This window comes from Carettochelys insculpta, chromosome 22 (genome assembly GCF_033958435.1).
Source record: "Carettochelys insculpta isolate YL-2023 chromosome 22, ASM3395843v1, whole genome shotgun sequence".
NCBI classification, from domain to species: Eukaryota; Metazoa; Chordata; order Testudines; family Carettochelyidae; genus Carettochelys; species Carettochelys insculpta.
The window spans coordinates 4361786-4389636 of NC_134158.1; the positions used below are offsets into that span (position 1 = coordinate 4361786).

At 53.5% G+C, this 27851-nt stretch overlaps 1 protein-coding gene and 1 pseudogene across 1 annotated transcript in view; both read left to right on the forward strand.

The window, feature by feature from the left end:
- The window catches only part of LOC142024748 (uncharacterized), a 184485-nt gene that overhangs the window by 100875 nt on the left and 55759 nt on the right, over positions 1 to 27851 (forward strand). Inside the window, exon 8 of the mRNA XM_075016933.1 lies at positions 1075 to 1097. Within this exon, the coding sequence (XP_074873034.1) occupies positions 1075 to 1097 (23 nt within the window). The remainder of the gene's footprint in view (positions 1 to 1074; positions 1098 to 27851) is intronic.
- Positions 6720 to 6895, forward strand: LOC142025334 (U2 spliceosomal RNA; annotated as a pseudogene).

The following is a 27851-nucleotide window of genomic DNA, read 5'->3' on the forward strand; positions in this document are numbered from 1 at the left end:
ACACATGGTTTAAATCATGATGGGAACTTTCTGAGTCACTATAGGGGCTTGTCTGCATACTTGGCTCAATCTAATTCGTGACCTTCCCCCCCCACCCCGCCGCTCTCTGATTTGCTCCCCTTGATTATCTTTTTCCGATTTGTCCTCCTTGCTTACCGTTTTGGTTCTCTGTGCCTTAAATCTTGAGTCTGTTCTGGTCTGGCTCTGGTCTGAAGAAGTGGGTCTGTCCCAGGAAAGCTCACCTAATAAACCATTTTGCTAGTCTTTAAAGTGCTACTTGACTGCTTTTTGTTTTGCTCTTTAACATCTGTAAAAGCAGTCAAATGCATATTTAGCACCTCATTAGCAAGGGCATGGCTGGGGCACTTTGGAATTGCAGCGCCGGTCTAGATGGGGGTCCTTTTCAAAAGAACCCCGGCAACTTCGAAATCCCCTTATTCCTATCAGCAAATTAAAATAAGGGGATTTCCACATCTGGACCAGCTGCGCAGCACAAGCCGCTGCAATTTCCAAGTGCTGCCCCCCACCCCGCCCCCCCCCGCATTCGAAAGAGAGTCTCGTTCGTAATCTTCAAAATGGCTATTTGCATGGACATTTTGAAGTTTTGGGCTAGTGTAGACATAGCCACTTTGTTTGATGTGACTCTGGATTTCTCCCCTTCCTACCGCTCTTCTGATGTGCCCACTTTGATTCCGATTTTTCTGATTTGTCAAGCTTGATGACTAGTTTTGGTTGTCTGTGCCTTAAATATTGAGTCTTATGGTCTGAAGATGTAGGTCTATTCCAGAAAAGCTCACCCCTTAATAAATTATTTTGTTAGCCTTTAAAATGCTAAGAGACTGCTCTTTATTTTGCAGAGAAAAGAATCCAAGTGTTTGTAAGAGGCAGGTCTGCTCTCGGTCCGCAGGCCTCCAGGGCTGGTGAAAGCAGAGGGCTGCAACTCCCCTTCATCAGCACTCCCATGATAAAAATTGTTCCAGCCCCCCTGGCCAGACCTGGTTTGGTTAACCATTAAGAACAGATTGAAACTTTTTGATTGTGCAGGTTTAAGACAAAGAGGAGACGCAACTGAAGACAGTTGGCAGTTTTTCCATGGGGCCTAAAAGGGCCTAAAAGCAAGCAAGCTGCACCCCTGTAGTATAAAACTCTTTCAGTTCTGTGTAATGTTCACCTGTATCTGACATTGAATTCAGTGTGATGGTTTTGAAATTAACTTGCTGTTCAGTCTCAGTACTGATTGTATCTGTGCTAATGAAAGCTCCTTGTTGTGGGAGTGAGAATGGATGCTGTACGTATGCGAGACTGTCACCAGACGTTCCAGGAAGCGATCAGGACAGACCCTTCGTGCTGCAGATCATTACAAGGTGAGCAGTGGGCAACTCTAGAGAAGGAGAGAGGCGGTGAGAAACAGTCCTCAGTCAGCAGTAGCAGGCTGGGCCAATAGAAGACGAGCCTGTAGAGTGAGAGGGAAAAGGTGAGCAGTGGGCGCATTGCCACCTAGAAAGGCTGGCGCACTCTGGGATGAAGCGGGGCTTTGCCCACGAGAGCTTATGCTCCAGAATGTTAGTCTCTGAGGTGCCCCAGGACTTGTTTTTCTTACAGTGCACTGCAGGGCAGTCCCAAGGGGGTATTAACCCTGAGCGAAATGCAAGTCCCCTCTCTCATGCGCTCTGCTCCTGCTTGTCCCCCTCCCCGCCCCCGCTCCCCCCAGCTGTTGGTCACCCCTTGGGAACAAGGCTGGGATGTTGGCCCAGCTGAGTTGGTGCTTCCTCTGTAAAACCCGGGCTCAGACTCAGCCTTGCCGTTAACTTTTCCCAGGCACCTGTGGAATGAATTTGTTCCGTGCACCCCTCATGGGAAATGTGACACGTCCCCTCCATATCAGTAGTCTGACAAAGCGCGGGGGGGGGGGTGTGAGGTCAAGGGGTTCGGCGTGTGGGAGGGGGGCTCAGGGCTGGTGCAGAGGGTTGGGGGTGAGGGTGCTGCCTGGGCGTGCGGGCTCTGGGGTGGAGCCAGGTCTGAAGGGCTTCGGGTGCCGGCTGGCTCCGGGCTACAGCAGAGAGGACCCCACCCCAGCTCTCCCCCCAACACAGCCCCCAGGCTGAGGCAGGGGGAGGCGCCACGTGGGGCTGGGCTGGGAGATCGGCATCCCTCCCCTGCCCTCAGTGGGTCTGGGGCTGGCGGGGGCTCCCCTGGGCCGGGGGGTTCCCCAGCTGCAGCAGGTCCCTGCCAGGCTGGGGCGCCTTTCCCCTGGCCGCGGCAGGCTCGGGCCAGTTGGGTCCCGCAGCGCCCTGCTTGCAGGGGACGTCGCCCCAGGTGACCTCCGAGAGCAGCGTTCACCCCCAGCGGGGCTAAGCGGCGCCACGTGTCCCCCACCCCCGGGAGCAGCCCCAGCTCCTCGCCCCCGCCGGGAGGCCCGGCCCCGGCACAGCCCAGCGCCGAGCTCCCCGCACAGCGGCCAACGCCCCGTGAGCTCAGCGCCCCGGGAGGGGCTGGCCGGGGAGCCCCGTTACTCCCGGAGCAGCAGACGGGCGGGGCGGGGCGGGGCACGTCCCCTTCGCGTCCCGCTCCCCCAGGCGCGCGGGAGCTGCAGGGGCGGCCCCAGCGCGGCAGCGGCGGAGGGCGCGGGGCTCGAACCTCGGCTCGGGGGATCCCGCGGCCGCGGGCAGCTTTAGCGCGCCCCCTGGCGGCCGCAGGTGGTCACTGCCGGCAGGGAGCTGAAGCCACCGAAGCAGCCGCCCGGGCTGACCAGACCCTCCCAGCACCTGGTGTGACCCAGACATTTCCCGCCCCCCGCCCCCCGCCCCAGCGTGATCTGACCCAGAGCCCCTCCACCGCCTTCCAGCCTTGCCCGATCCAGACCCCCGCCCACAATGCATCCACCCCCCGGCACCCCCAGTCTGGTGTGAGCCAGGTGCCCTGCTGCAAAGCCCTGAGTAGTTTCCGGGGTCTGCCATCAATCAAACTTTAGCCACGCCCTCTTTCCCTTGAGCCACGCCCCTTCCCCCAGCTGCTCCGTCCCAGCTCTGTCCACCTGTCCTTGGCAGTCGTGCTCTGGTGCGTCACTTCCGGGGGTGTGGCATACCAAAATCAAACCTTCGCCACAACGCCTTTTCCCTTCAGCCACGCCTCAGCCCTTTTAGCTCCGCCCACCCCTTTCACCAGAAGTCCCACCCCCTTAACCCTTTCGACCCTCCCTCCTGTCACCAGACGTTCCACCCCAACCTTTTTAGGCCCGCCCCCTGTCACCGGCAGACGTGCCCTTGGGGGGCAGGAGTACATCGGGGTCAAGTGAGACACGTGCCTGGAAGGAAAGGGTGTCATGCGACCCCTCGAAGGACTCGCCCCGCCACCCTCTACCAACCGGAGCGCAGCGCTACCCCCACAAAGAGGCCATCTGGCTCCAAGGGCGCGTGGTTCAGAACTGTGCAAACGCTGAGCGGGAAGAGGGACACTTTCACCACCCCTGCCAGGAGTTCGGACGTTGTTCATGTGCCGACGGGTCTCTGCCGCACGTGGAGAAAGCGCCGCATCCGCGACAGCTCCGAGGGGAGCCCTTTGGCCCAACCCTTGTTGACGGATACACCGGAACCCGACCCCGAAACCCAACCGCTCTCGAGGCGGCCCGACAAGGTAGACGGCCTCTCTCTGTCCTCCCCTACGGAGGAAGGCGGCCGCAGCTTGCAGGAGTCGGACAAGGAGAACGGAAAAGAAGCCAAAGAGGGAAGAAACGAATGAGCGAGGTTGGGGGGGCGGTGTAATGGGATTTTGTAAAAACCTAAAAAGACCCCAGGATCTTGCATTATTTTCTTTCTGGGAATCTCTCCAGAGCTCGACAGGGCCTTCCTTGAGGACCCAGAGCCCCAGGACGACGTTGTGTCAGAGAACGAAGATGAAATGGGCCCACCTTGGTTTTGCTCAGCACCGATACAAACCACTATAGATAATGCCAAGGACGACGGCTATGAGGAATTTAGGAAGAGGCTTGGTATGGAAGCGGCTGAGCCAGTCCCACGTCGTCAGTGTAAAAAAGGTCTGCGTTCGATTGTACGCGATGCTGTTTATGCTGTCCTCAAGCACTGCCTCAGGGAAAAGCTTTTTGAAGATTGTGAGGCCTGTGTCATAGGTGCACCAGGCCAAAGGCACCAGGACTTGGTGGCCCCTTAGAGACTAACAGAGATTTTGGAGCATATGCTTCAAAACGTCTCTCAAAAAATTCTGTCTGAATTGTTCTGGGCCTGGAGCTTCAGGCACCTCAGTCCCTCCTTAATAGGGCCCTGGGCACGTCCAGCACCCTCTCACCTGCAGCAGCTCCAGCGCCGGCTGCTGACACGTCCCCTCCAGCTGTGTGTTGTTGTGGGGGACAGGGCAGTCGCCATAGCTGCATAAGACATTGATTACACAGGGCTCCCTGGTTTAAAGACTTGTAAGAAAAAAGGTGGCGGTGCAGTGATTAAGTCACTTTTCTCAGTGCCTTGGCTGTGCGGCTCTAAGTCTGGCTTGGCTAGTCCTTCCCTGCTGTTGAAAGGTAAAGGTGGTGACGAGGGTGTTTGTAAAACCCTCTCTGAGAAATACCAGGAGCTCTAATGCCAAAGTGGCAGCTGAGGCCATGCTGAGCTAAAATCAGAGGGTTCTGCCTTTGGGGGAGCCCAAGCAGTGGGGTTGGGAACCATGGTGGGTGGCTGGTAGGAGTGGTGGTGGGTGACAGTGGGAGGCTGGTCAGAAGCCCATCAGATGAGGGTGGGTGGCTTGTGGCAGCAAGGGGAGGCTGCAGACAAGTGGACAGCTGGTACTGCCCTGGTAATGAATGTATCTGTGGGCTTTGGGTTCGGGACTGCACTGCAGAAGGTACACCCTGGAACTGTGTGTATGGGGTAAAGGGCCAAGAGCCCCAGCAAGAGACTGGGTTCTACCGCATATGGGGATGGTAGCTGGGTAAAGGGGGTTTGTCTCTTCTTTGCTTAGATATACTGCATCTGTCACTGTAACCTTGGGGTAGGTAATGGTCCTTAAACAAGCCATTTCTATCTCAGACTCTGTGCTTGCGAGGGGGGAGAACCGCCTTCCAGGCACCCAGCATGGGGGTGAAATTGTCCCAGGCCACTGGGTGGGGGCTCGAGCTGGTTGGTTGTATCCTTGACAGGAAAACCCCACAAGAGTTGAACCGGGCCCTTCTGGCAGGCATGTGGCATGAACAGAAGGTTTCCAAATTCTTTTGCTAGTCTTTAAAGTGCTACTTGACTGCTTTTTGTTTTGGTTCTGCAGTCCATCCAGGGTTAACAGCTCCATGGCGTCAGCATGCTGCAGCGAGGGCACAGGCTTCATGCAGATTAGGTGATCGCTTAGGGAGCGAAACAGCCACCACAAAGGCAGCTCGCAGGTCTGGTGGAATAAGTCATTTTAAAGCTGAATTATCTGGTGGGAGAGGTTTTGCTTTGACCAGCTAGAAAGGAGCTGCAGGATGAAGAGAGCAGGTGTACTTGCCGATCTGTAAAGATCTTGTTGCAATGCTCACATGTGTTGCATTCGGGTGAGTCGTCATGCCATTTAAAAGTGTCCAGATGGGTGGGCTGTGTAAAATTTTTTGAAAATGGTATCGCTTCTCGGCCTTTTGTGGGCTAAGATTAAGTCTGTGCGCCACGGGACCCACGATAAAAGGTGCAGGCATTGCAGATAGCCACTGGAGATTCTTCCCTATGTTTTCTGTGGCTGCATGGTGCATTCAGTGGTTTGGCAGCGCTGCCATAACGCCATGCAAGACCGGCTGGTGAAAGCGCTATGTCCGACCCTTGGATCTGTTATTGTAGACTTTTCCATCCCTGGCACTGACAGCTTTCTGTGGTCAGACATCGTCGTGACAGACGAGCGGTCTAAGAAGATCTTCATCGTGGACGTTACGGTGTCTTTTGAGAACCGCATGGCAGTCTTCCGCGATGCCCGGGCCAAGAAACTGCAAAAGTATGCCCCTTTGGTCGACACCTTGCAGTCCCGGGGCTACTCGGTGGAGGTCCATGCGTTGCTCTTGGGGGCATTGGGTGCCTGGGACCCCCTGAATGATGAGGTCCTGGAAGCCTGCGAGGTCAGTCGCTATTATGCTTGAATGATGCGCAGGCTGATCGTGTCCGATGCCATTAGGTGGTCCAGGGACATCTACACAGAGCATATCACGGGCCATCGCCAATATTCTGACAGCTGATTACCAGGCTCCTTTGTGTTTTCCTTTTTTCCTTTCCTTATTTTATCTATTTTTTATTTTTTTTCTCCTATTGTAACTTTATTTAATTATTTATTTTTATTTTTATTTTATGCTCCCTGGTACTTCATGGGTCGGGGAGTTTTATGTTCAAAGACTTCTTTTTTCTTAGGGACTGGCCAATAAGCCGATATTGTTTATTGTCTAGTATCTGTAAAATACTCCCCTTTTTGATTTTCCCCTAGGGATTGGGATTGATCCAAAGGCCAATAGCTCATATTGTCTGTTACTTTAAGGTATTTTCCCCTTTTTTCTTCTCAGGGTAGGGATTGGTAAAAAGGCCGATATTTTGTATTATCTCTTGTTTGTAACTGTGTTTTTTTGTCTATCTGAGACTAGTTGGGTTTCTTGTGTAAATACTAAGATGCTGTTTACTGTATATTATGCTCTATAACCTGTTCTAGTTTCTCAGATGATATATCACTGTGTATGTTAATTTGTTATGCTCCTTGCTGTACTTGAAACATTCCCTCAATAAAACTCATTTTATCTGTTCTTATCAGTTTAATATCTGATATGTTCTCTATCTGAGAACTGTATATTAAATGGATTTTTGGAACAGGGAGATGGAATAGGGGCTTGTTCCATCCACTCCATGCATCGACCTGGTATTGCAGTGCTTGCAGGAGCGGTGCACTTCCCTTTTGAGGGAAATGCGTTTGGTGAAAAATTAGATTTTGAGTGTGAAGGTCTTGTTTTTCTGAACCAAAAATGGGGTTCTTAATATGCAAACTTATTCAAAGAATCGTTTACGGTTTTGCTTCCAGGTTGTGTTTTTATTTGCTGTGATCTTTGAAGTTACTATATAAATGGCTACTTTCAAAATTACTCAGGAAGCGCTGAAATACGTGTTTAACATTTTGAATAATGACAGAAGCTCCTGGGTGACATGCCTGTTTGTTGTTTCAGACAATCTCCCAACCTTACGAGGTTTCTCACTAACAGCCACAGTCTATAAGCCCAGGAATAGAGGTCCTGGAACCTTTCCCTGCAACAAAGCCCGCTGCTCGCTTTCTCCACATCTCTTCTCTGGAAATACCATCACTGGACCCAATCAGGTTACTCACAGAATCACGGGCACTTTTTCATGCTCCTCTACTAACATCATATATGCCAAATGTCAAAGTTTGACTCAGACTCACAATTTATCAGACCACTCTGTTTTATTAGCAAAGCCGCTCTGCTAATACATTTAGAAGTGAGCCCCCTGAGTGGGGCTTGTGTCTCTTAATTTATACAGTTTTTTGGAGAACAAGTTACAGAGAAGTTACAGACAAAAGAAGAAAAAGATTTTAGTCACCACCCTTCGAGATCCCTGAGACCAGTCACGTATCTTCAATTACCTGCCACCCTTAACAATCTCCTTTAACAGCTTCCAGTTAACTTAACTAATTGCCCTTCACACCTTCCATTCTCATGCCTGCTTCTTAGACATGCTGGCTCCATCTTAATTGCTTCTCCATTCAAAAGCTAACTGTCCCTACGTGTGCTCCCTCAGATACTTTGTAACATGTTTTGGCATGTCCCTCTCATATACAATGTATCCAGCATGTCCCCTTATACAACGTTATACTTATACAATGTTATACTTCCACAATCCCCCCTTTTGGTCAAGGCTACGCCCATGACCAACGACTTACTGGATTCCATACATCAATTGTTCTTTTTCATTACTTTCACTGGTGACATTTAACAACATTAGATTAGCACTCTGGTTAGGGGTAACCTGATGGATGGTGTGTCTTGTGCAGTTTTGGATGCAACAAGAAATCAATTGAAAACACAAAGATTATTAGAATTCCAAATAGGATAGTCAGGATTCCTTGAAACAACCAGTTTCCCAGGTTGAGAGGAAGTTTATCTTTCCATACCCGGTTCGCCATTCTCCAACCTTGTTTGAATAGTCCCATACACCATGGGACACAATGTATTGGAGACAGCTGCTCCTCCCTAGATTCAGCCCTGTCCCATTACACACCCAGCACCAGTGGCCCTTTCCTTTCACCACACTTATAAGTTTAGGAACACATGTTTTTCCCAGCCCCCAAGTGTCATTTTCCTTCCATGTCCTTTTAAGTGGATAGGGTTCTCCAGCAAGCTCTGAGGAATTCAAAGGGATTGCCATGGTGGGGATACTAGCTTGTGAGTGAGCTGGGATGTGGTTGCAGACCCAGCAATTAGAAATATTCAGGATCTGGGCTATTTGCACCTGTTGTTGGATGAAAGAATTGTCACTGTCACTCTGGATTCCCCAGACCCTCAGGACACAGTAGCTGAGGATTAAGCTTCTCAAAGGACACATGTTCGAAGCAGGACCCTTTCTGGTTCCGACAACCCCTTTCAAGGGAACCGCAGTCACGGTTTTATGTCCACCAGGCAGCAGGCGCTAGGCTCACTACTGCTTCTTGTTTGTTGGGTCCTGCTGTCTGCTTACCCTCTGCTTCTGGCAACCCTTACGAGAGCGCAGATTGTAAGGTATTGCAGGCTGTTCCTCTTTGTCTTCTGGGGTTGAAGCTGGTTCTGCGTGGTCTTGCAGAGGTGCTTGGTCCCCTGGAGGTGGCGCTGGCTTACACTGTGAGGCGTGGATCCATGCAGCGATGCCGGATAATTTCACTGCTGTCTGGGTGGTGAGCAGTACCTGGTATGGACCCTTCCACCGGGGTTCCAAGGGGTGCTTCCGAAGGTGGTGCCGCAGGTAGATCCAATCACCAGGCTCGAGAGTGTGACAGGCAGCAGAGGTGGGTTCCGTCGGCCAGGCTGCTCGCACCTGCGAATGGAAGGAGCTCACAGCTTGCATTAACCCTTTGCAGTACTGGAGGAGCGTGCTGTGAGTTAGGTTTAGGTCTGAGACTGGGGTAATAGTAGCCATTGTTCGCATAGGGCGTCCCATGATGATTTCAAATGGACTCAATTTGTGTCTCTGGGATGGGGATGACAGAATTTCCATAAGGGCCAGTGGTAAAGCAGCTGGCCAGTTTAACCCTGTGGATTTTTGCCAGCTTATTTTTAAGCACACCATTTCACCTTTCAACTGCCCCTGCACTCTGTGGATGGTAAGGGCAGTGCAACAGGTGGCTGACATGTAATACCTGGTTTAGATGTTGAACAATTTTTCCAGTAAAATGTGTTCCCCGGTCACTAGACAAAGTGGCAGGAATTCCCTTGGTAGGGATAATGTGGTTTAACAGACATTTTGCAACAGACAATGAATCAGCTTTGCGACAGGGAAAGGCTTCAATCCAACCCGAAAATAGACATATTATAACTAAAATGAATTCATATTTCTGACACTTTGGCATTTGTACAAAATCAAGTTGCCAGTGTAGGAAAGGTGCTTGAGACAAACCCCGGAACCCTTGTGTTACTTTTACAGATTTGCCTACATTGTGGCTTTGACAAGTAACACAAGCGGCACAGTGGCGGGTTGCAAAGGAGCTGAAATGGGGAGCCCACCACCCCACCTTACTCATAGCAGAGACCATCCCCTCCTTGCCGACATGCGAAACACCATGTAGCAGGGCGGCTAGAGACAGGTAGAGTGAGAGGGGGGCTACAAAGGTACCGGTGGGCGATCGCCAAAGGGAATCAGAATGCAAAGAGCAACCCAAAGCACTCCAGGAGTCTCTCTGTTTCTGGGGCAGAATCCTGGAGCTGAGCGAGATGAGACAGGGATGGTGGCATTACAGAGACAGAGAGGGGACCAAGAAACGCTTCTGGTGAAGGTTTTATAGTGGCGGCATGTTTTGCAGCAGCATCAGCAAGTGCATTACCTTTTGCCACCTCGGTGTCTGCCGCTGAGTGGCCAGTACACTAAACAATTGCCAAGGCAGACGGTAGTAAAACTGCATACAGGAGGGCGGCAATGTAGGGGCCATTCTTGATAGGGGTATCAGTAGAGGTAAGAAGGTGCCAAAGTCATGCACAACCCCAAAGGCATACCGAGAATCAGTAAAAATAGTGGCAGAGAGCCCCTTGGCTAGAAAGCAGGCACGGGTTAGGGCAATCAGTTCAGCCACCTGGGCAGAGATCACAGAGGGTAAGGGCGCAGCTTCTATGGTTTCAGAGAGAGAGACCACAGCGTACCCTGCAAGAAGGTGGCCTTGGTCATTTCTATAACAGGACCCATCAGTGAATAATACCAAGTCAGAGTTAGGGAGAAGTACATCTGAAAGGTCGGGGCACAGGACAGTGATAGCAGAGACAGTTGCAAGGCAGTCATGGGGTTCACCATCACTAGGTAAAGGAAGGAGGGTAGCAGGGTTTAACCGGGAGCAGCGCTTAATAGTGATATGTGAGGCTGAAAGCAGCAAAAGTTCATACCTAGTGAGGCGAGCAGAGGAGAGGTGAGCAGTGTTGCGTTGCAGAAGGAGAGTTTCCACAGAATAGGGAACCATGAGAGTGAGAGGAGAGCGGAGGACAAGGGACTCAGACATCTCGACCAGGCGCGCTGCAGCAGCTACAGCGCGTAGGCAAGGGGGTAAACCCTGAGCTACAGGGTCCAAGGTTGCAGAGAAATAAGCCACCGGGCGATTTCTGTCACCGTGCTCCTGAGTAAGAACCCCGAGGGCACAAGCAGATTGTTCGTGACAGAAAAGGGTAAAAGGTTTGTCATAGTTAGGTAACCCTAAGGCAGGGGCAGAGGCTAAACTCTGCTTAAGGGAGATGAAAGCAGCATTTGCTTCGAGTGGCCATGGCATGGGGTTAGGTACAGAGGATCGAGTGAGTTCTTGGAGTGGTTTAGCCAGAGAAGCATATTGGGGAATCCGTTGCCTACAGAACCCTGTCATGCCTAAGAATTTTCTGACCTGGCGTGGAGAGCAAGGCTGGGGAAAGCTAAGGATGGCTTGTACCCGGGCTGGAGAGAGAGTACGGGAGCCCTGGGAGAGAAGGAAGCCTCGGTATGTGACAGAGGTTTGGCAGAGCTGCAATTTTGTGCAAGAAGCCTTATGACCCTTGTTCGCTAAAGCTGTGAGAAGTGTTAGTGAATCAGTTTCTGAGGCAGACAGAGAGGGGGAGCACAGGAGTAAGTCGTCCACATATTGGATCAGTGTGGATCCTGATGGGAAAACCAGATCAGCGAGATCCCTGGCTAGGGCTTGAGAAAAATAGGATGGACTCTCTGTATACCCCTGGGGAAGGGTAGTCCATGTATATTGCTGACCCTTGTAGGAGAAGGCAAAGAGATACTGGGATTCAGAGTGAACTGGGACAGAGAAGAAAGCGGAGCACAAATCTACAGCAGTAAAGTGGGTTGCATTTGGAGGAATAGACGCTAGTATTGTAGCGGGGTTAGGGACCACTGGAAAAGAAGGTGTGACAATACGGTTAATAGCTCGAAGGTCTTGAACAAATCACCACGATTTGCCATCAGCCTTTTGAACTGGGAGGATAGGGGTGTTACAGGGGCTGGAACAAGGGACAATAATTCCTTGTTCTTTTCATGCAGATATAACTGGAGCAATCCCAGCCTCTGCCTCAGGATTCAAAGGATACTGAGACAGGCGAGGCAGAGGTTTGGAATTGTCTACAGTAATCCGAACTGGGTCAGTATTTAATCGGCCCACTTCAGATGGGTGAGATGGCCATAGGGAGGAAGGAACCTGAGAGATTAGGTGCTCTAGGGACGGAGTTAAGGGACAGCAAGGGACCGGAGTGGAGAGGGAAGTTTCAGACAGCAGAGAGGCTACAGAATCACATAAGGAAGACTGAGGGATTTGCAGATAGACACCATCTGGGGAGCAGTAAATAGAACAGCCAAGTTTACATAGCAAGTCCCGTCCCAGAAGGTTTGCAGGGGTGGAATCAGAGAGGAGGAATGCGTGTTCCTCAGAGAGGGGACCGACCTGAACAGACAAAGGTTCTGAGAGGGGAAAAGAGGTAGGGATCCCTGTAATGCCAACAGCAGACACAGATTTTCCAGATCGGGGAACCACAGGCAAGTCAGTGGTGCGGATTGTAGAAAGAGAAGCTCCAGTATCAACAAGGAAAAGGAGAGAGAGACCATTTACAGTCAGGACACATTCTCCAGTAGGGGACAGAGGTAATAAGGGAGCTAAAACTTTGAGGTTCCCCAGCACCCTGTCATTGTTGGGGTGAAAAATAGGGTTGGGGATCAGCTGGAGGAACCAGCGGGGGGTTCACTTGGTTTCCCATACGATTATTAGGTCGTCTTGGACACTTTTTTCCAGTGTCCAGGCTGTTTACAGTAGTTACAAACCCCAGTTAATCCAGCCCCCCGCCCCCTTCCGCAACCCCGTCCCTGTCCCCGGTGTGGTCTGCTTAGCCCTGAATAATGCTGTATCTGCAGAGCCATTAACTTTTGGGAGGACTGTTCCTCCTTTCCTTTTAAAGTGCAGTGGCAATGCTCTGCTACTGCCAGCAATTTGTCCATGGTTTCAGTCTCCCATCCCACACTTATTCATTTTAACATACTGCCTGTGGCAGGGAGAAGACCATCAACAAATGCATGTGCCAAGGCCCCCTGCCCATTTACATCGGGCTCTTGTATTCCTGAATGTTGTAGGAAAATATCAGTTAGCTGGGACCTATAGTCGCCTGGGCTTTCTCCTTGCCCTTGCTTACAGCAACGTATTGCTGTCCAGTTTGATTTAGGAGACCACACTTTGGGAATGGCTTGATGCAGGCGCTTCCAAAGAGCCATACACCGGTCTCTGTACACCGAATCTGGGCCAGTACTTTTTATGGTTGAGTGGCGTGCCTCAGCTGGCCAGTCTGCGGCAGCCAACCATTTTTCCTAATAACTGGCAGGAGCTAACAATTTGCACAGTTGGAGGAGATCTGTCTCAGAGGGTTCATAGGTTTCACAGATTAACAGAAACTCCTCAGCAAATTTGACAGAGTTTTCCTGTGGTTTGGGAAAACCTTTAACTATAGATAAAAGTTCCGTACGAGTCCAGGGCTTATAATCCCATATGGACTCACTTTCTCCCATTTTAAGGACTCGTAAGGGTGCCACAACAGTTTGATCAGAGTCTCTCATTAACCTCCCATCAGGTTCTCTTTTCCAAGAAGAGATGTCAAGAGAATCTTTGCAGTCTGCTTTGGATTTCTTCTTCATAATATTTTGCAGAGCTGCGAGGCCAATGAGGGTATCTTCTTCACTTTCATTATCTGTAGTCACTGAAGATTTTTCTTTTTCTGATTTCTTATTTGCGCAGGAGTATGGTGGGGGTCGGGTTTGATCCGGATCATTGCACAGGACTGGGCAAAGGGGAGCGCTCGGACTAGTGGTGGGAGAGACTGCATCCAATTGAACTTTTAGTTTTTTTTGCTAGAATTTTTAAGAGAGGTGAGTTTTGACTCAGTCCATCTATGATTTGCCTCTTCCCACCACTGCATGAAGCAGTCTACTTCTCCTCTCTCCAATTTGGTTTTTGGGAGGACGAGTTTGCTTTTTAAAGCGTCCACTCGATCCTTGTCCCAAGAACCTAACAGTGGCCACTGTAATTTGGGGTTCTCTAGAGCTAATTTGGACCATTTTTCAAGAAACCTACAAGAGTCTGGACCCCTCCTAAAATACATAAAATAAGCCGGAGTTCCCTTAGGGAACTGTTCTACCTTAGACTTCTGATTACCCATCCAGGAGGACTTCACAGAGCACTCACACAAGAAGGAAATTCGGGCTTGGCAGAGCGGTACCCGGTGCAACACACAGAAAGGAGCCCACAGGCTACTGCCTCAACTGCCCTTGCTTTCACACCAGGGGTTATACCCAAGGCGTGGTGCGGCTGCAGCTGTGCAGATTCCACTTATTCAGACCGTGGGGATGGGGACCCCTTGGTCAGCCAGTCTCCGGACAGAGATGGCTCCCAGATTCACACACACACCACAGGGAAGACGGATAGACACAAAGACAAGACAGTCCTCAAACCGGTTAAAGCACAAAAATAATAATTACCTGAGACGTCTGATTCCAGAAGCTGGATCCAAAGACCCCTACCCGAACAGAGTGGGAACCAACAAGTTCGATGGCGTAGACTGCGCTGCTGCTGTGTACCTTTCTGTCTTGTGGAGGATCGCTTGGACTAAGCGTCCAGGCGCCGGCTGCCACGATCGTCCTGCAAGGCAGTCAGGGATCACACAGCCTCAGCGAAGCCGCTTGCCATCTCGGTGGAACCTCCAAATTGTCAAAGTTTGACTCAGACTCACAATTTATCAGACCACTCTGTTTTATTAGCAAAGCCGCTCTGCTAATACATTTAGAAGTGAGCCCCCCGAGTGGGGCTTGTGTCTCTTAATTTATACAGTTTTTTGGAGAACAAGTTACAGAGAAGTTACAGACAAAAGAAGAAAAAGATTTTAGTCACCACCCTTCGAGATCCCTGAGACCAGTCACATATCTTCAATTACCTGCCACCCTTAACAATCTCCTTTAACAGCTTCCAGTTAACTTAACTAATTGCCCTTCACACCTTCCATTCTCATGCCTGCTTCTTAGACGTGCTGGCTCCATCTTAATTGCTTCTCCATTCAAAAGCTAACTGTCCCTACGTGTGCTCCCTCAGATACTTTGTAACATGTTTTGGCATGTCCCTCTCATATACAATGTATCCGGCATGTCCCCTTATACAACGTTATACTTATACAATGTTATACTTCCACAGAGGCTTCCAGACAACTCTGCAATACCAGATTTTACAGGCTACTTTCCTCAGACCCCACCGAGGAATACACTAAAAAGCTACACCGTCTGCTCAGGACACTCCCCACACAAGCACAAGACCAGATCTACACCAACACACCTCCAGAGCCCCGTCCAGGGTTATTCTACTTACTACCCAAGATCCACAAGCCTGGAAATCCTGGACGCCCCATCATCTCCAGTATTGGCACTCTCACTGAAGGACTGTCTCGTTATGTGGACTCTCTCCTCAGACCCTATGTCACCAACACCCCCAGCTACCTCCGTGACACCACTGACTTCCTGAGAAGGCTGCAATACATTGGTGACCTACCAGAAAACACTATCCTAGCAACCATGGATGTAGAGGCTCTGTATACCAACATCCCACACAAAGATGGAATAAATGCTGTCCAGAACAGTATCCCTGATGATGCTACAGCACATCTGGCGGCTGAGCTCTGCAACTTTATACTCACACACAACTATTTCAGATTCGGTGACAATATATACCTTCAAATCAGCGGCACAGCTATGGGTACCCGCATGGCCCCTCAATATGCCAATATTTTCATGGCTGACCTAGAACAACGCTTCCTCAACTCTCGTCCACTAACACCCCGGCTCTATTTACGCTACATTGACGACATCTTCATCATCTGGACCCATGGGAAGGAGACTCTGGAGCAATTCTACCGGGACTTCAACAACTTCCACCCCAACATCAGGCTCAGCCTGGACCAATCTACACAGGAGATCCACTTCCTTGACACTACCGTGCTTATACACAATGGACACATCAGTACCACCCTGTACCGTAAACCCACTGACCGCTACTCCTACCTCCATGCCTCCAGCTTCCATTCCAGACACACCACACGATCCATCGTTTACAGCCAAGCACTTAGATATAACCGCATTTGTTCCAACCCCTCCGACAGAGACAAACACCTACAGGATCTGCACCAAGCATTCCTGAGACTGCAATACCCACCTGAGGAAGTGAGAAAACAAATCAACAGAGCCAGACGTGTGCCACGAAGCCTCCTGCTACAGGACAAGCCCAAGAGAGAAACCAACAGAACACCACTAGCCATCACCTACAGTCCTCAGCTAAAACCTCTACAGCGCATCATCAGGGATCTACAACCCATCCTGGACAGTGATCCCCCACTTTCACAGGCCTTGGGAGGCAGACCTATCATTGCTCACAGACAACCTGCCAACCTAAAACAAACCCTAACAAGCAACTATACACCGCACCACAGTCACTCTATCTCAGGGACCCACCCATGCAACAAACCTCGTTGCCAGCTCTGCCCACGTATACACACCAGCAACATCATTACAGGACCTAACCGGATCAGCCACACCATCGTGGGCTCATTCAGCTGCACATCTACCAATGTAATTTATGCCATCATGTGCCAGCAATGCCCCTCTGTCATAGACATCGGACAAACTGGACAGTCTCTACGTAAAAGAATAAATGCACACAAATCAGACATCAGAAATGGCAATATACAAAAACCCGTAGGAGAGCACTTCAATCTCCCAGGACACACAGTAGCAGATTTAAAAGTAGCTATCCTGCAGCAAAGAAATTTCAAGACCAGACTCCAAAGAGAAATTGCTGAGCTACAATTCATCTGCAAATTCAATACCCTCAGCTCAGGATTAAACAAAGACTGTGAATGGCTGGCTAAATACAAAAGCAGCTTCCCCTCACTTGGAGTTCACACCTCCAGATCTACTGATGACAATACAACTCAGCCTTCCTGACTGAGCTAACCTTGTTACCCCCAGCCTTGCTCTGGCCTATTTCTACCTGGCCTTGCAGATTTCCAGGACCAGCATCTGAAGAAGTGAGTTAACTCATGAAATCTCATGCTCTAAACTTTTCTGTTAGTCTATAAGGTGCTACAGGACCCTTCGTTACTGTAACCTTGGGGTGGGTTATGGTCATTAAATAAGCTGTTTCTATCTTAGACTCTGTGCTTGTGGGCGGGGGGGGAGAACCTCCTTACAGGCACCCAGCAAGTAGTAGTAGTAGTAGTAGTAGTAGTAGGCATCCTTCAGTCTGCACAGACTATGGATCGCGCCCTTTAAAGTTTCAATTGAAGACTTCATTTACAGCGTCTATTGTGACTATAAAGACCCACACAAGAGTGACAGTCCTTGCTGCATCTCTTGCAGATGTAGTGGGTGTCTGGCAAGTCCTTATTGTGCCTTCTGTGCGCTCGCTTCTCCTCTGCTAGCTGTCTGATCCTCATCTCACCCTTCTGAAGGCCCTTGTGTAGTTCCTGCCTCTATCTCCTGCGATCGTCTGCCAGCTCCTCCCAGCTGTCCAGCTCGATGTCTACCTCTCTGAGGTCTCTCTTGCAGACATCTTTGTAACGCAACTGGGGGCGTCCAGGGGGTCTTTTGCCAGAGGCTAGCTCACCATACAGGATGTCTTTTGGAATCCTTCCATCGTTCATCCTGTGGACGTGGCCAAGCCAGCGGAGCCGACGCTGCCTGAGGAGGGTGTGCATGGTTGGGATTCCAGCTTGCTCGAGGACGGCTGTGTTGGTAACTCTGTCCTTCCATGATATTCCAAGGATGCGCCTGAGGCAGCGCAAGTGGAAGACGTTCAGCCTCTTTTCCTGGCGGGCATACAGGGTCCAAGTCTCGCTGCCATAAAGGAGGGTGCTGAGGATACAGGCTCTGTAGACTTGCATTTTGGTGTGAGTGTACAGCTTGTTATTCCACACTCTCTTGCTGAGTCTGGACAGAGTTGTGGCCGCTTTTCCGATCCTCCCATTTAGCTCAGTGTCCAACGACAGGGTGTCAGTGATGGGGGACCCGAGGTAAACGAACTCATGGACAACCTCTAATGTATAGTTGTCAATGCTGATTGATGGGGATTCAGCAACATCTTGACCAAGTACATTTGTCTTCTTTAGGCTGATGGTAAGCCCAAAGTCCTTGCACGCTTTGGAGAACCGATCCAGCAGTTTTTGAAGCTGGTCTTCTGTGTCAGACACTACAGCAGCATCGTCTGCGAACAGCATGTCTCTGATGAGGACTTCTCGCACCTTAGTCTTAGCTCTCAGCCTTGCAAGGTTAAACAGTTTCCCATCAGATCTTGTGTGCAGCAAGATGCCCTCTGTTGAAGATCCAAAGGCATGCTTCAGGAGGAGTGCGAAGAAGATCCCGAACAATGTCGGAGCAAGCACGCATCCTTGTTTGACGCCGCTCCCGATTCTGAAAGCATCCGATAATGCGCCGTCATATTGGATGGTTCCTCTCATGTCTTCGTGGAACGACTGGATCATCTTGAGTAACCGTGGAGGACAGCCTATCTTGTGGAGCAGTTTGAACAGACCATCCTTGCTGACCAAGTCAAAAGCCTTGGTCAAGTCGATGAAGGCTATGTAGAGTGGCTTTCTCTGCTCCCTGCACTTCTCCTGCAGCTGCCTTAGAGAGAAGACCATGTCAACGGTAGACCTCTCTGTGCGGAATCCGCACTGCGATTCGGGGTACACCCTCTCAGCAATCTTCTGGAGTCTGCCAAGGATGACGCGAGCGAACAGTTTACCAGTGATGCTTAGGAGGGAGATTCCACGGTAGTTGTTGCAGTCGCTTCTGTCTCCTTTGTTCTTATACAACGTTACAATGTTAGCGTCAGGCATATCCTGTGGAACCTCACCCTCCTTCCAGCACAGGCACAGCAGCTCATGCAGGGGTTCCAGGAGTGTGACCGCGGCACACTTGATTACCTCTGGTGGTACCATCCTGGCCAGGGGCCTTTCCTGCTGCAATGCTGTCGATGGCTGTCTTCAGTTCATCCACAGTCGGTTCTTGATCCAGTTCGTCCATTACTGGTAGGAGCTCGACGGCATCGAGGGCTGCATCAACCACAACATTCTCGCGTGAGTACAGCTCGGAGCAGCGCTCGACCCAGCGCTCCATCTGTTTGGCTTTGTCAGCGATGACTTCACCAGATTTGGATTTCAGAGGTGCCACCTTGTTCTGGGTGGGTCCGAATGCCTTCCTCATACCCTCGTACATTCCTCTGAGATTACCAAAGTCGGCACAGGTCTGGATGCTGCTGCATAGCTGGAGCCAGTGGTTGTTGGCACATCGCCTGGCTGTCTGCTGTACTGTTCTTCTGGCCTCTCTAAGCGCTTGCTGGGTACTCTGGCTCGGTGAGCGTTTGTACTCCAGGAGTGCAGCGCGCTGCTTTTCAATGGCTGGAATCATCTCATCGGAGTTAGCTTCGAACCAGTCGTTCGTGTTTCTAGCTCTTCTTCCAAACACCGACAAGGCCGTGTTGTAAACTGTATCCCTCAGATGTTGCCATTTGGATGTCGCATCGACGCCCCCATGGCCGCTGCACAGATTTTCCTGGTGGGTCTCTCTGAACTTTTCAGCTTTCTCAGAGTTTGCCGTCTTTCTGGCGTCAATGCGGGGCCTTCCAGCAGGTTTACAGCGGTACAGCTTCTTGGGTCTCAGCTTGAGCTTGGAGCAAACGAGTGAGTGATCTGTGCTTGTGGGCAGCGGGGGGGAGGGGGGGGGGGGGAAACCTCCTTACAGGCACCCAGCAAGTGGGGTGAAATTATCCCAGGCCACTGGGTGGGGGCTGGAGCCGGTTGGTTGTATCCTTGACAGGAAACCCCCCAGGAGCTAAACCTGGCCCTTCTGGCAGGCACCTGGCATGAATAGAAGGGTTCCATAAGTGGGGACTCGTCCAGGATGTCTTTTGCTGGGTAGTACCCCTCACAAGCACATATATATAACATGGTAAGAAGCCCAGTTCTGTTGTTGCAGGATAAGTTAGAGTTTACGCCATGGCTGGCTGTGTGCTAGAAGACTGGTGTGAGGAGTTGAGTGCTGATCCTCGGAACTGTATATGAGTATTGGGGATACCTGAGGGTACAGAAGATGGCCCAATTGAGGCCCTTCTAACAAAAGCCATTGATTCTCTAACGAGGTGTCACATACAGGGGCCTAGACCTCAAGTAGAGGACAAAGCCTTTGTAGTGCTATGTGAACTGCCAGTGGCTGTGGACTCTTTGCAGATCCCAAGTGAGAGAAAGACTCCCATTGGCACACTGAAAGTTGTGATCACCAAGGCCTTTGCAAGGGGCCCTGCCTCACTTGCTGGGGTTGAGGAGAAGGTTATCGCCTTCTTGGCACGGGAAGGAAAGACTATGGCAGATGTGTTGAGTTTACTGAGTGCTGAACCATCGGCCCCTGGCTCTTCAATGGCTCTACGGTGTCAGCGCACTGCAGCCAGGGGGCGGGCTGCATGCAGATTAGGTGTTTTAATTAGGTGTTTCTAGTTTTAAAGCTGAATTATGAGGTGGGAGAGGTTTTGCTTTGAGCAGCTGGAAAGGAGCTGCAGGATGAAGAAAGTAGGTGTACTTGCCCATCTGTGAAAATCTTGTTGCAATGCTCACGTGTGATCCATTGGGCTGAGTCACTGTGATGTTTAAAAGTGTCCAGATGGGTGGGCTGTGTAAAATTTTCACAAAAGTGTATCGCTTCTCGGCCTCTTGTGGGCTCAGATCAAGTGTAGTATGGCTGTCACTCGGAAGGGAACTGCAAAGGTGAGGATCTGTAAGAGCACATCTGCAAGGACAAGAAGATTCCGCGGCGCGGTATCCAGTAACACCAGCATGAGAACTTCAATTATCAATGCCAGCAGTATTGGGAGCTGTGGTCGTGATTTTCTATCTCCAGGGTTGCTGTGTGATGGAGATCTTCAAGGGACAGAGCCTGGAGACTTGGAAACTACTGTCTCTGCAAAGACGACTCTCGTGGAACACATTTTGCTGGACCAGGGCTGTTCTGCTCCCCTGCTGAAGATCCCAGTTGCTGCTCCAGACTCTCCTGCTTCAGACAGGATGGCAGCCAGAGGATCCTCTTGGGATGCAGATGCTGCCTGTTCTGCTGCTGCCCCTTTGGCATCTCATCCGGACCCAGGAGCTGCCCTGTGCCTCGCTGTCCCCAGAGGAGGGATCCCCGAGACATCTCCTGGGCTGGACTTGCCTCTTCTCTGTTCCACGTCGCCTCTGGAGCGAGAAACTGCTCCGAGCTCTGTTACCCCAGGAGGATGGGCCACGGCAGTACCTCCTCCATCGGCTGGGTCTCCTGCTTGCCGTCCTACTGCCCGCTCAGCTGCACTCCTGGATCCGGAGGCTGTTCTGCGCCCTGCTACCTCAGGAGCATCAGTTGTGAAGGGACCCCTCCCATCGGACCTACCTCCTGTCTGTTGCCCTGTCACCACTCCAACAACAACGACCCTGGACCTGGGAGCTGCTCTGTGCCCTGCTGACCTGGGAGGAGCAATTGCTTCGCAATCTTCATCGCCAGACCTGGCGCCAGCACCCACTGGCCCTTGCAGCGCCGCCCCAGTAGCACAGCAGGTCGCTGGTCCGGAGCCTCTGTATCTTGACTTCCCTATTCCGGATCACACCCTCCTCTGCCCGGACTGCTTCCCCTTCCGTGGAGTGCGGACACTGGGGGCCCTCAGCAAGCACGTGCGAGCGGCGCACAAGAAGAGGATCGCCTTCCGTTGCGGCTCCTGCCACGAGCTATTTGATACACAGAAGCAGTGTAAGCGGCACCTGCTCACCACCTGCCGAGGCCATAGTGCTCGTGTGCCCCCCACGGTTCCGATTCGTCTGGTGCCGACAACAACTCTTCCAAAGGAGCACCTGCGGCAAGCTGGAGCCGTCCTCCAGTCAGACCTGAGCTCCTCCGCTGTGCGACCCGTCGCTTCCATCCCGCTACCCAGTTCCTCCACCAACGTCCCAGAGGTACGGGCTGCCCCTGTGTGCTCCAGCCAGGCGGTGGGATCTAGTTCCTCGCTCCCTGCTGCTACACTGGGAACCAGCCCGCCCTCGGGGATTCCCATCCTCGCCTCCGCTGGCCAGCGTGCACCTCCATCGCTGATTGTCCAGAACCTCTCCGACCGCTTGGACCAGCTCCTTTCCCATGTCCGGAAGACAACTGGTTCATGCAGGATCAGTGCTTCTTCGCGGGTGACCGAGCCTCGACCGTCCACTGGCAGACCCAGCCTCCCTCAGCAGACCGCTGGTCAGAGGTTGTTGGCTGCCCCGCACGACTCTTCCCCGTGCCCCTCCTCAGCCTCCACTGGGATATCCGCAAGATCTCGCAACGCTGCTAAGAACTGCTCCTCTCGGGTCCTTTCCCGGCCGGACCCCTCCCAGAGGAAGTCCAATAACCACCCCAGGACTCTTGGCGTATCTGAGGGTCTTAGTTCTGGCCTTAGATCCCCTGATGCTGCAGCCTCACCACCGGAGTCCGCCGCTGCAGCGCCCAGCCAAGCTGCCTGCACCTCCGCGAGTCCACCGCCTGCCATGCCTGAACCCGAGCCCACGTCTCATCCAGAGCGTACGCGCACCCGCAAGCGGGCTGCCACGGCGTGGCAACTTCTTTGGCTACAGGAGTTGGCGGCTGTCCGTACCTATGAGGACCTAGTAATTCTCACAGAGCGCCTGACACAAGACCTCTCCGCAGGCATAGTGGACGGCCGCAAGCGCCACCAGGAGGTTGCCCATCATCCACACCAGCCCATGACCCCTAGACTGGCCCCTGGCGGCAGGGCTGGCAGACGAGGAGACGCCGGCCACCAGGACGACGCGGTCACTGCCACTCGCCTGCAAGGCCTCTATCGCTCTGCCCGTCGGAGGGCTATGAGGGAGATCCTGGAGGGAGCCCCGATGCACTGCTCCGTCCCTGCAGAGGAGCTCCACTCCTACTTCTCGGCCGTCTTCGAAGGGGGGCCTCCCCGTGACCAGCCAAGGCCAGACTGCCTCCCCCAGCTGCCGAGGATCCACGCCGATAACGCCCTGGACGTGGATTTCACGCCCCATGAGGTGCTGGCTAGACTGCAACGGACTGCAAATACGGCCCCGGGAAAGGATGACATCCGCTATTCCCGCCTTAAACAACGTGATCCCGGATGCCTGGTCCTTGCTGCCCTTTTTACCACCTGCAAGAAGTTGCGGCGTATCCCGGAGGCCTGGAAGCGGCCAATGACCGTCCTCCTTTACAAGAGGGGCGACCGCGATGACCCTGGCAATTGGAGGCCCATCACGCTAAGCAGCACCCTTTACAAACTATATGCCAGCTGCTTAGCCGCCAGGGTTACGGATTGGGCAGTTAGTGGCGGTGCTCTCAGCTCCGCGCAGAAGGGCTTCCTTTCTTGTGAGGGCTGTTACGAGCATAACTTTTTGCTCCAGGCGGCCATTGCGGAGACGAGGAGATCCCGGGGCCAGTGTGCCGTGGCCTGGCTGCACTTGGCTAATGCCTTTGGCTCCGTTCCTCATCAGCACATTTTCGATGTTCTCGCAGAGTTTGGGATCCCAGACAGCTTCCTGATCATCCTCCGTGATCTTTATGAGGACTGTGTTACAACCATCCTCGCGGCTACCGGAGAGGCCGCCCCCATCCACATCTATCGGGGCGTCAAGCAGGGTTGTCCTCTCAGCCCGATTATTTTTAACTTGGCCATGGAGCCGCTTTTGCGGGCCATCTCCAGCGGTGGGGACGGGCTGGACCTTTTCGGCGTCCGGGTCGACGTGCTGGCGTACGCGGACGACCTGGTCCTGATTGCTGACAGCGATGAGGCTCTCCAGCGAATGCTCCACGTCGCCGGTCTGGCTGCCAAGTGGATGGGTTTGCGCTTCAATGCAAAAAAATGCGCCTCCCTCCATGTCGACGGCAGCCTGAAGACACTCGCTAGGCCCACCGTGTTCTCTGTACAGGGCCAGACCATGATCCCCCTGGAGGAGGGCCAGTTTTACCAACACCTGGGCACGCCGACGGGGGTCCGGATCCAGGGCACGCCTGAGGGCATCATCTGCGGGATTTTGAAGGACGCCGAACGCCTCGATGATTCCCTCCTCACACCATGGCAGAAGATCGATGCACTCAATTCATTCCTCATCCCACGCATCTGCTTTACCCTCCGTGGCTCTGCGGTCGCCAAGGTCCCCTTGAACAAAGCAGACAAGACCATCCGTCACCTGGTCCGGAAGTGGATGTATCTCCCTGTAACACATCCCGTGACGCCTAGCCCCTTGGTCTAGGGCGGGTGGCAACAAAGAAAAAGGGGGTTAGGGCACCAGCCCGTACTCAGTTCGGGCAGTTAGCGGCTCACCGCTACCACCATACGGGCCCCCAGCCCTCCGTCTAGGGTGGGGCAGCAGTTCAGAAGAGTTGTATAGTTCTGGGCCCAGCCCTCAGTCCAGGGCAGGGCAGCAGTCCCACATAATAATACAGTTCTGGGCCCGGCCCACAGTTTGGGGCGGGGCAGCAACACAAGGGTTACAGACAGGCTCAGCGGGGGCTGGCCCTGTCAGGGAGGGGGTGGGGGTGGGTGGGGGGGGGTCGCAGGCCCTCCCACTCCACTGCGACCCGGCCCGGGGCCCTGGGGGTCGCTCACATGCAACCCCGGCAGTGGGGATCCAGACCGCAACACACTGCCATTGGTTCGTGAGCGACGTTCTCCGGGCCACTTCCTACCTCACCCTCTGTTGGCAGCAGGTCCCAGTCCATCTGGTCGAGGGGTCCTCCTAGGTCAGTCTCCTCTGGGTCATCCACGTTTGGGGGCTCCGGCCAATCGTCCATAACAACGTCGTTAGGGTAGTCAGGCGACGGCAATACAGGAGACGCAAGGCAGTCCTGGGTCTGAGCGCTGTAAGGGTCCGCCGGGACTCTGGGGCAGCCGCTCCAGGGGCCTCTTCCAAGGCGGGGGGTCTCCGCCGGTGGGAAGGCCCTGGTAGGTCCGGGAAGTCCAGGTAGTCTCCTTGGGGCATACGGACCCGGGATTGCGTGGAGCCCCTGGGGGCCTGGCCGGGCGGCCGCAGGCCCTCTCCCTTCGGCCCCAAGGAGCTCATGCAGGCACATCCTCCCTGCCCGGAGGCCCAGCCCCGAATGGTTCCTGGGTCCCGCCTTTGGCTCTTCTAGCCCCTGGCCCCGCCCTCTGAGGGGCGGGCCTCTGGTCTCCTGACTCTGGCCCCGCCCACCAGGGCCTCTGCAGAGCTTCCCCTGCCTCCGGGTCTGCAGGAGGCCAAACTGACTCACTACATTCCCCCCCCCCCCCTCAAGTCCGTCTCCCATGCCATGGGGGCTCTTCCATTTCCCCCAGGCGGGACAGGAAGTCTGCATTTCTGTGGTCCTTACCTGCCCGATGACGTATGTCAAAGGCATATGGTTGTAGTGCCAAATACCACCGCATAATCCGGGCATTCGTATCCCTCATTCGCGCCAGCCACTGTTAGGGTGCATGGTCTGTAACTAGGGTGAAGGGGGCACCCAGCAGGTAGTACCTAAGGGCGTCGCAGGCCCACTTCACTGCCAGAGCCTCCTTTTCTATCACGGCGTAGCGCTGTTCCCTGGGGAAGAGCTTCCGGCTGATGTAAACTACTGGGTGGTCCTCTCCGTCCACCTCCTGGGACAGGACAGCTCCCAGGCCTACCCCCGAGGCATCCGTCTGCAGGATGAACGGACGGGTGAAGTCGGGGCTGTAGAGAACTGGCTCCCGTATTAGGCATTGTTTCAGTGCCCGGAATGCCTTGTCGGCAGCCGCAGTCCATACCACCCTTTGTGGCTGGGTTTTCGTTAACAGCTGCGTCGGGGGGCTGCAACTGAGGCGAATTCAGGGATGAAGCGTCGGTAATATCCTGCCAGTCCCAGGAACTGTCGTACCTGCCGCTTGGTACTGGGGGGGGGGGCAGGCCGCTAAGGCCTGTACCTTGCCCACGAGGGGCTTTACCCGGCCCCCTCCTATGGTATACCCAAGGTAGGTCGTCTCCTGCCATCCAACCCGGCACTTCTTTGGGTTCATTGTTAGGCCCGCGGCCCTCAGAGACCTAAGGACCGCGGCCAGCCGGTCTAGATGTTCCTCCCAGTGACGACTATATATAACGATGTCGTCAAGGTAGGCCGCGGCGTAGTCCCGGTGGGGCTGAGGGAGACGGTCCATAAGCCGCTGAAAAGTCGCCGGGGCACCATGGAGACCAAAAGGCATTCGGGTGAACTGATATAAGCCTGATGGGGTGGCAAAGGCGGTCTTCTCTCGTGAGGAAGGTGTCAGGGGGATCTGCCAGTACCCCTTGCTGAGATCCAGGGTACTAAAGTAGCGGGCGGCCCCCAGACGTCCCAGCAGCTCATCGACGCGGGGCATCGGGTACGCATCGAATTTGGAGACTGCATTCACCCGCCTGAAATCGATGCAGAACCGCTGGGTGCCATCGGGCTTCGGGACGAGCACCACGGGGCTGCGCCACTCGCTTTGGGACGGCTCTATGACTCTCAGGGCCAGCATTGCCTGTACCTCCTCCTCTACTACCTCACGCATCCGAAAGGGTAGTGGGCGTGTGGTGTTGCGAACCACCTTCCCTCGCTCCGTGCAGATGACACGGCAGACCAAGGAGGTGTGTCCTGGGAGGGCCGTGAAGTTCTCTCGGAACGCCTGGAGGAGGCACTGGGCCTGTTTCCGCTGCTCCCCCGTTAGCGTTGCCCCACGGGCCGGTTGTACAGGTTCCTCCCCATGAGGCACCTGGGGTCCTAGTTCGGGTTCTGGGGGGCAGGGGTTTATCATGAAGCCCTCCCGGTCCCGCCATGGTTTTAAAAGGTTAATATGATACCGCTGTGTCTTCTTGCGGCGGTCAGGTTGGCGGACTTCGTAGGTGACCGGCCCTACGGCTCGAACAACCTCGTAGGGTCCCTGCCACCTAGCCAACAGCTTCGATTCGCTGGACGGCAGTAGGACCAGGACCCGGTCGCCTGGCTCGAAGCTGCGGCTCCGTGCCTCCTGATTGTACGATCGAGCCTGGGACACCTGCGCAGTTCTCAAATTTTCCTCTGCGAGGGTCCCTACCTGTTCCAGGTGCTTCTGGAGCTGGAGGACGTATTGCAGCAGTCCTTTCGAGGGAGACGCGGTTTGTTCCCAGACTTCTCGCACCAGGTCGAGGACTCCCCGGGGACGCCGTCCGTATAACAGTTCAAATGGTGAAAATGGCGTTGAGGACTGGGGAACCTCGCGGATGGCCAAAAGCAAGGGGGGCAACAACTGATCCCACCATCGCAGGTCTTCTGGGGGGAATTTGCGCATCATTTCTTTTAGCGTGCGGTTGAATCGCTCGACCAGGCCATCCGTCTGAGGGTGGTACATGGAGGTGTGTAACTGTTTGATCCCCAGGAGGGCACAGACCTGTTTCATCAGGCGTGATGTGAAGTTAGTTCCCTGGTCCGTGAGGAGTTGCCGTGGTAATCCTACCCGGGCAAAGATCTTCATTAGTTCCCCCGCGATGGTGCGGGCCGTGATATTGCGCAGTGGGATCGCCTCCAGGAAGCGAGTGGTATAGTCCACGAGGACCAACACGAACTTATAGCCAGCTACGCTCTTAGGGAGCGGGCCCACTAGGTCCATAGCCACCCGCTCGAACGGGGTCCCCACCACTAGCATTGGAATCAGAGGGGCCCTAGGGACCCGCGGGGGCGCAGCAAGCTGGCACGCGGGGCAAGAACTACAATAGTCCTTCACATCTTGGTAGACCCCGGGCCAGAAGAATCGGGACAGTATTCGGGCCACGGTTTTCTCTTGGCCCAGATGGCCTGCAGCAGGGATGTCATGGGCCAGCTTCATCACGGCCCGTCGGTGGCACTTCGGCACCAAAAGCTGTGCCCATTGGCCCTGGGTCTGGGGGTCCCGATTCACCCGGTAGAGCCGATCCTGGCGTAGCTCAAAGTGGGGCCACTGCGTCATGAGCTGGGGGTTTGTCGCCACCCCGTCGATGGCCGCCACCTGAGTATAGGCCCGACTTAGTGTGGGGTCGTCTTTTTGATCTCGACAGAAGTCCGAGGTTGCCCCGTCGTCGGGGCTGGTCCCTTTTGGGCCTTCAGCAGGTCTTTCCGGGGGGGGACTCCAGGCTCGGC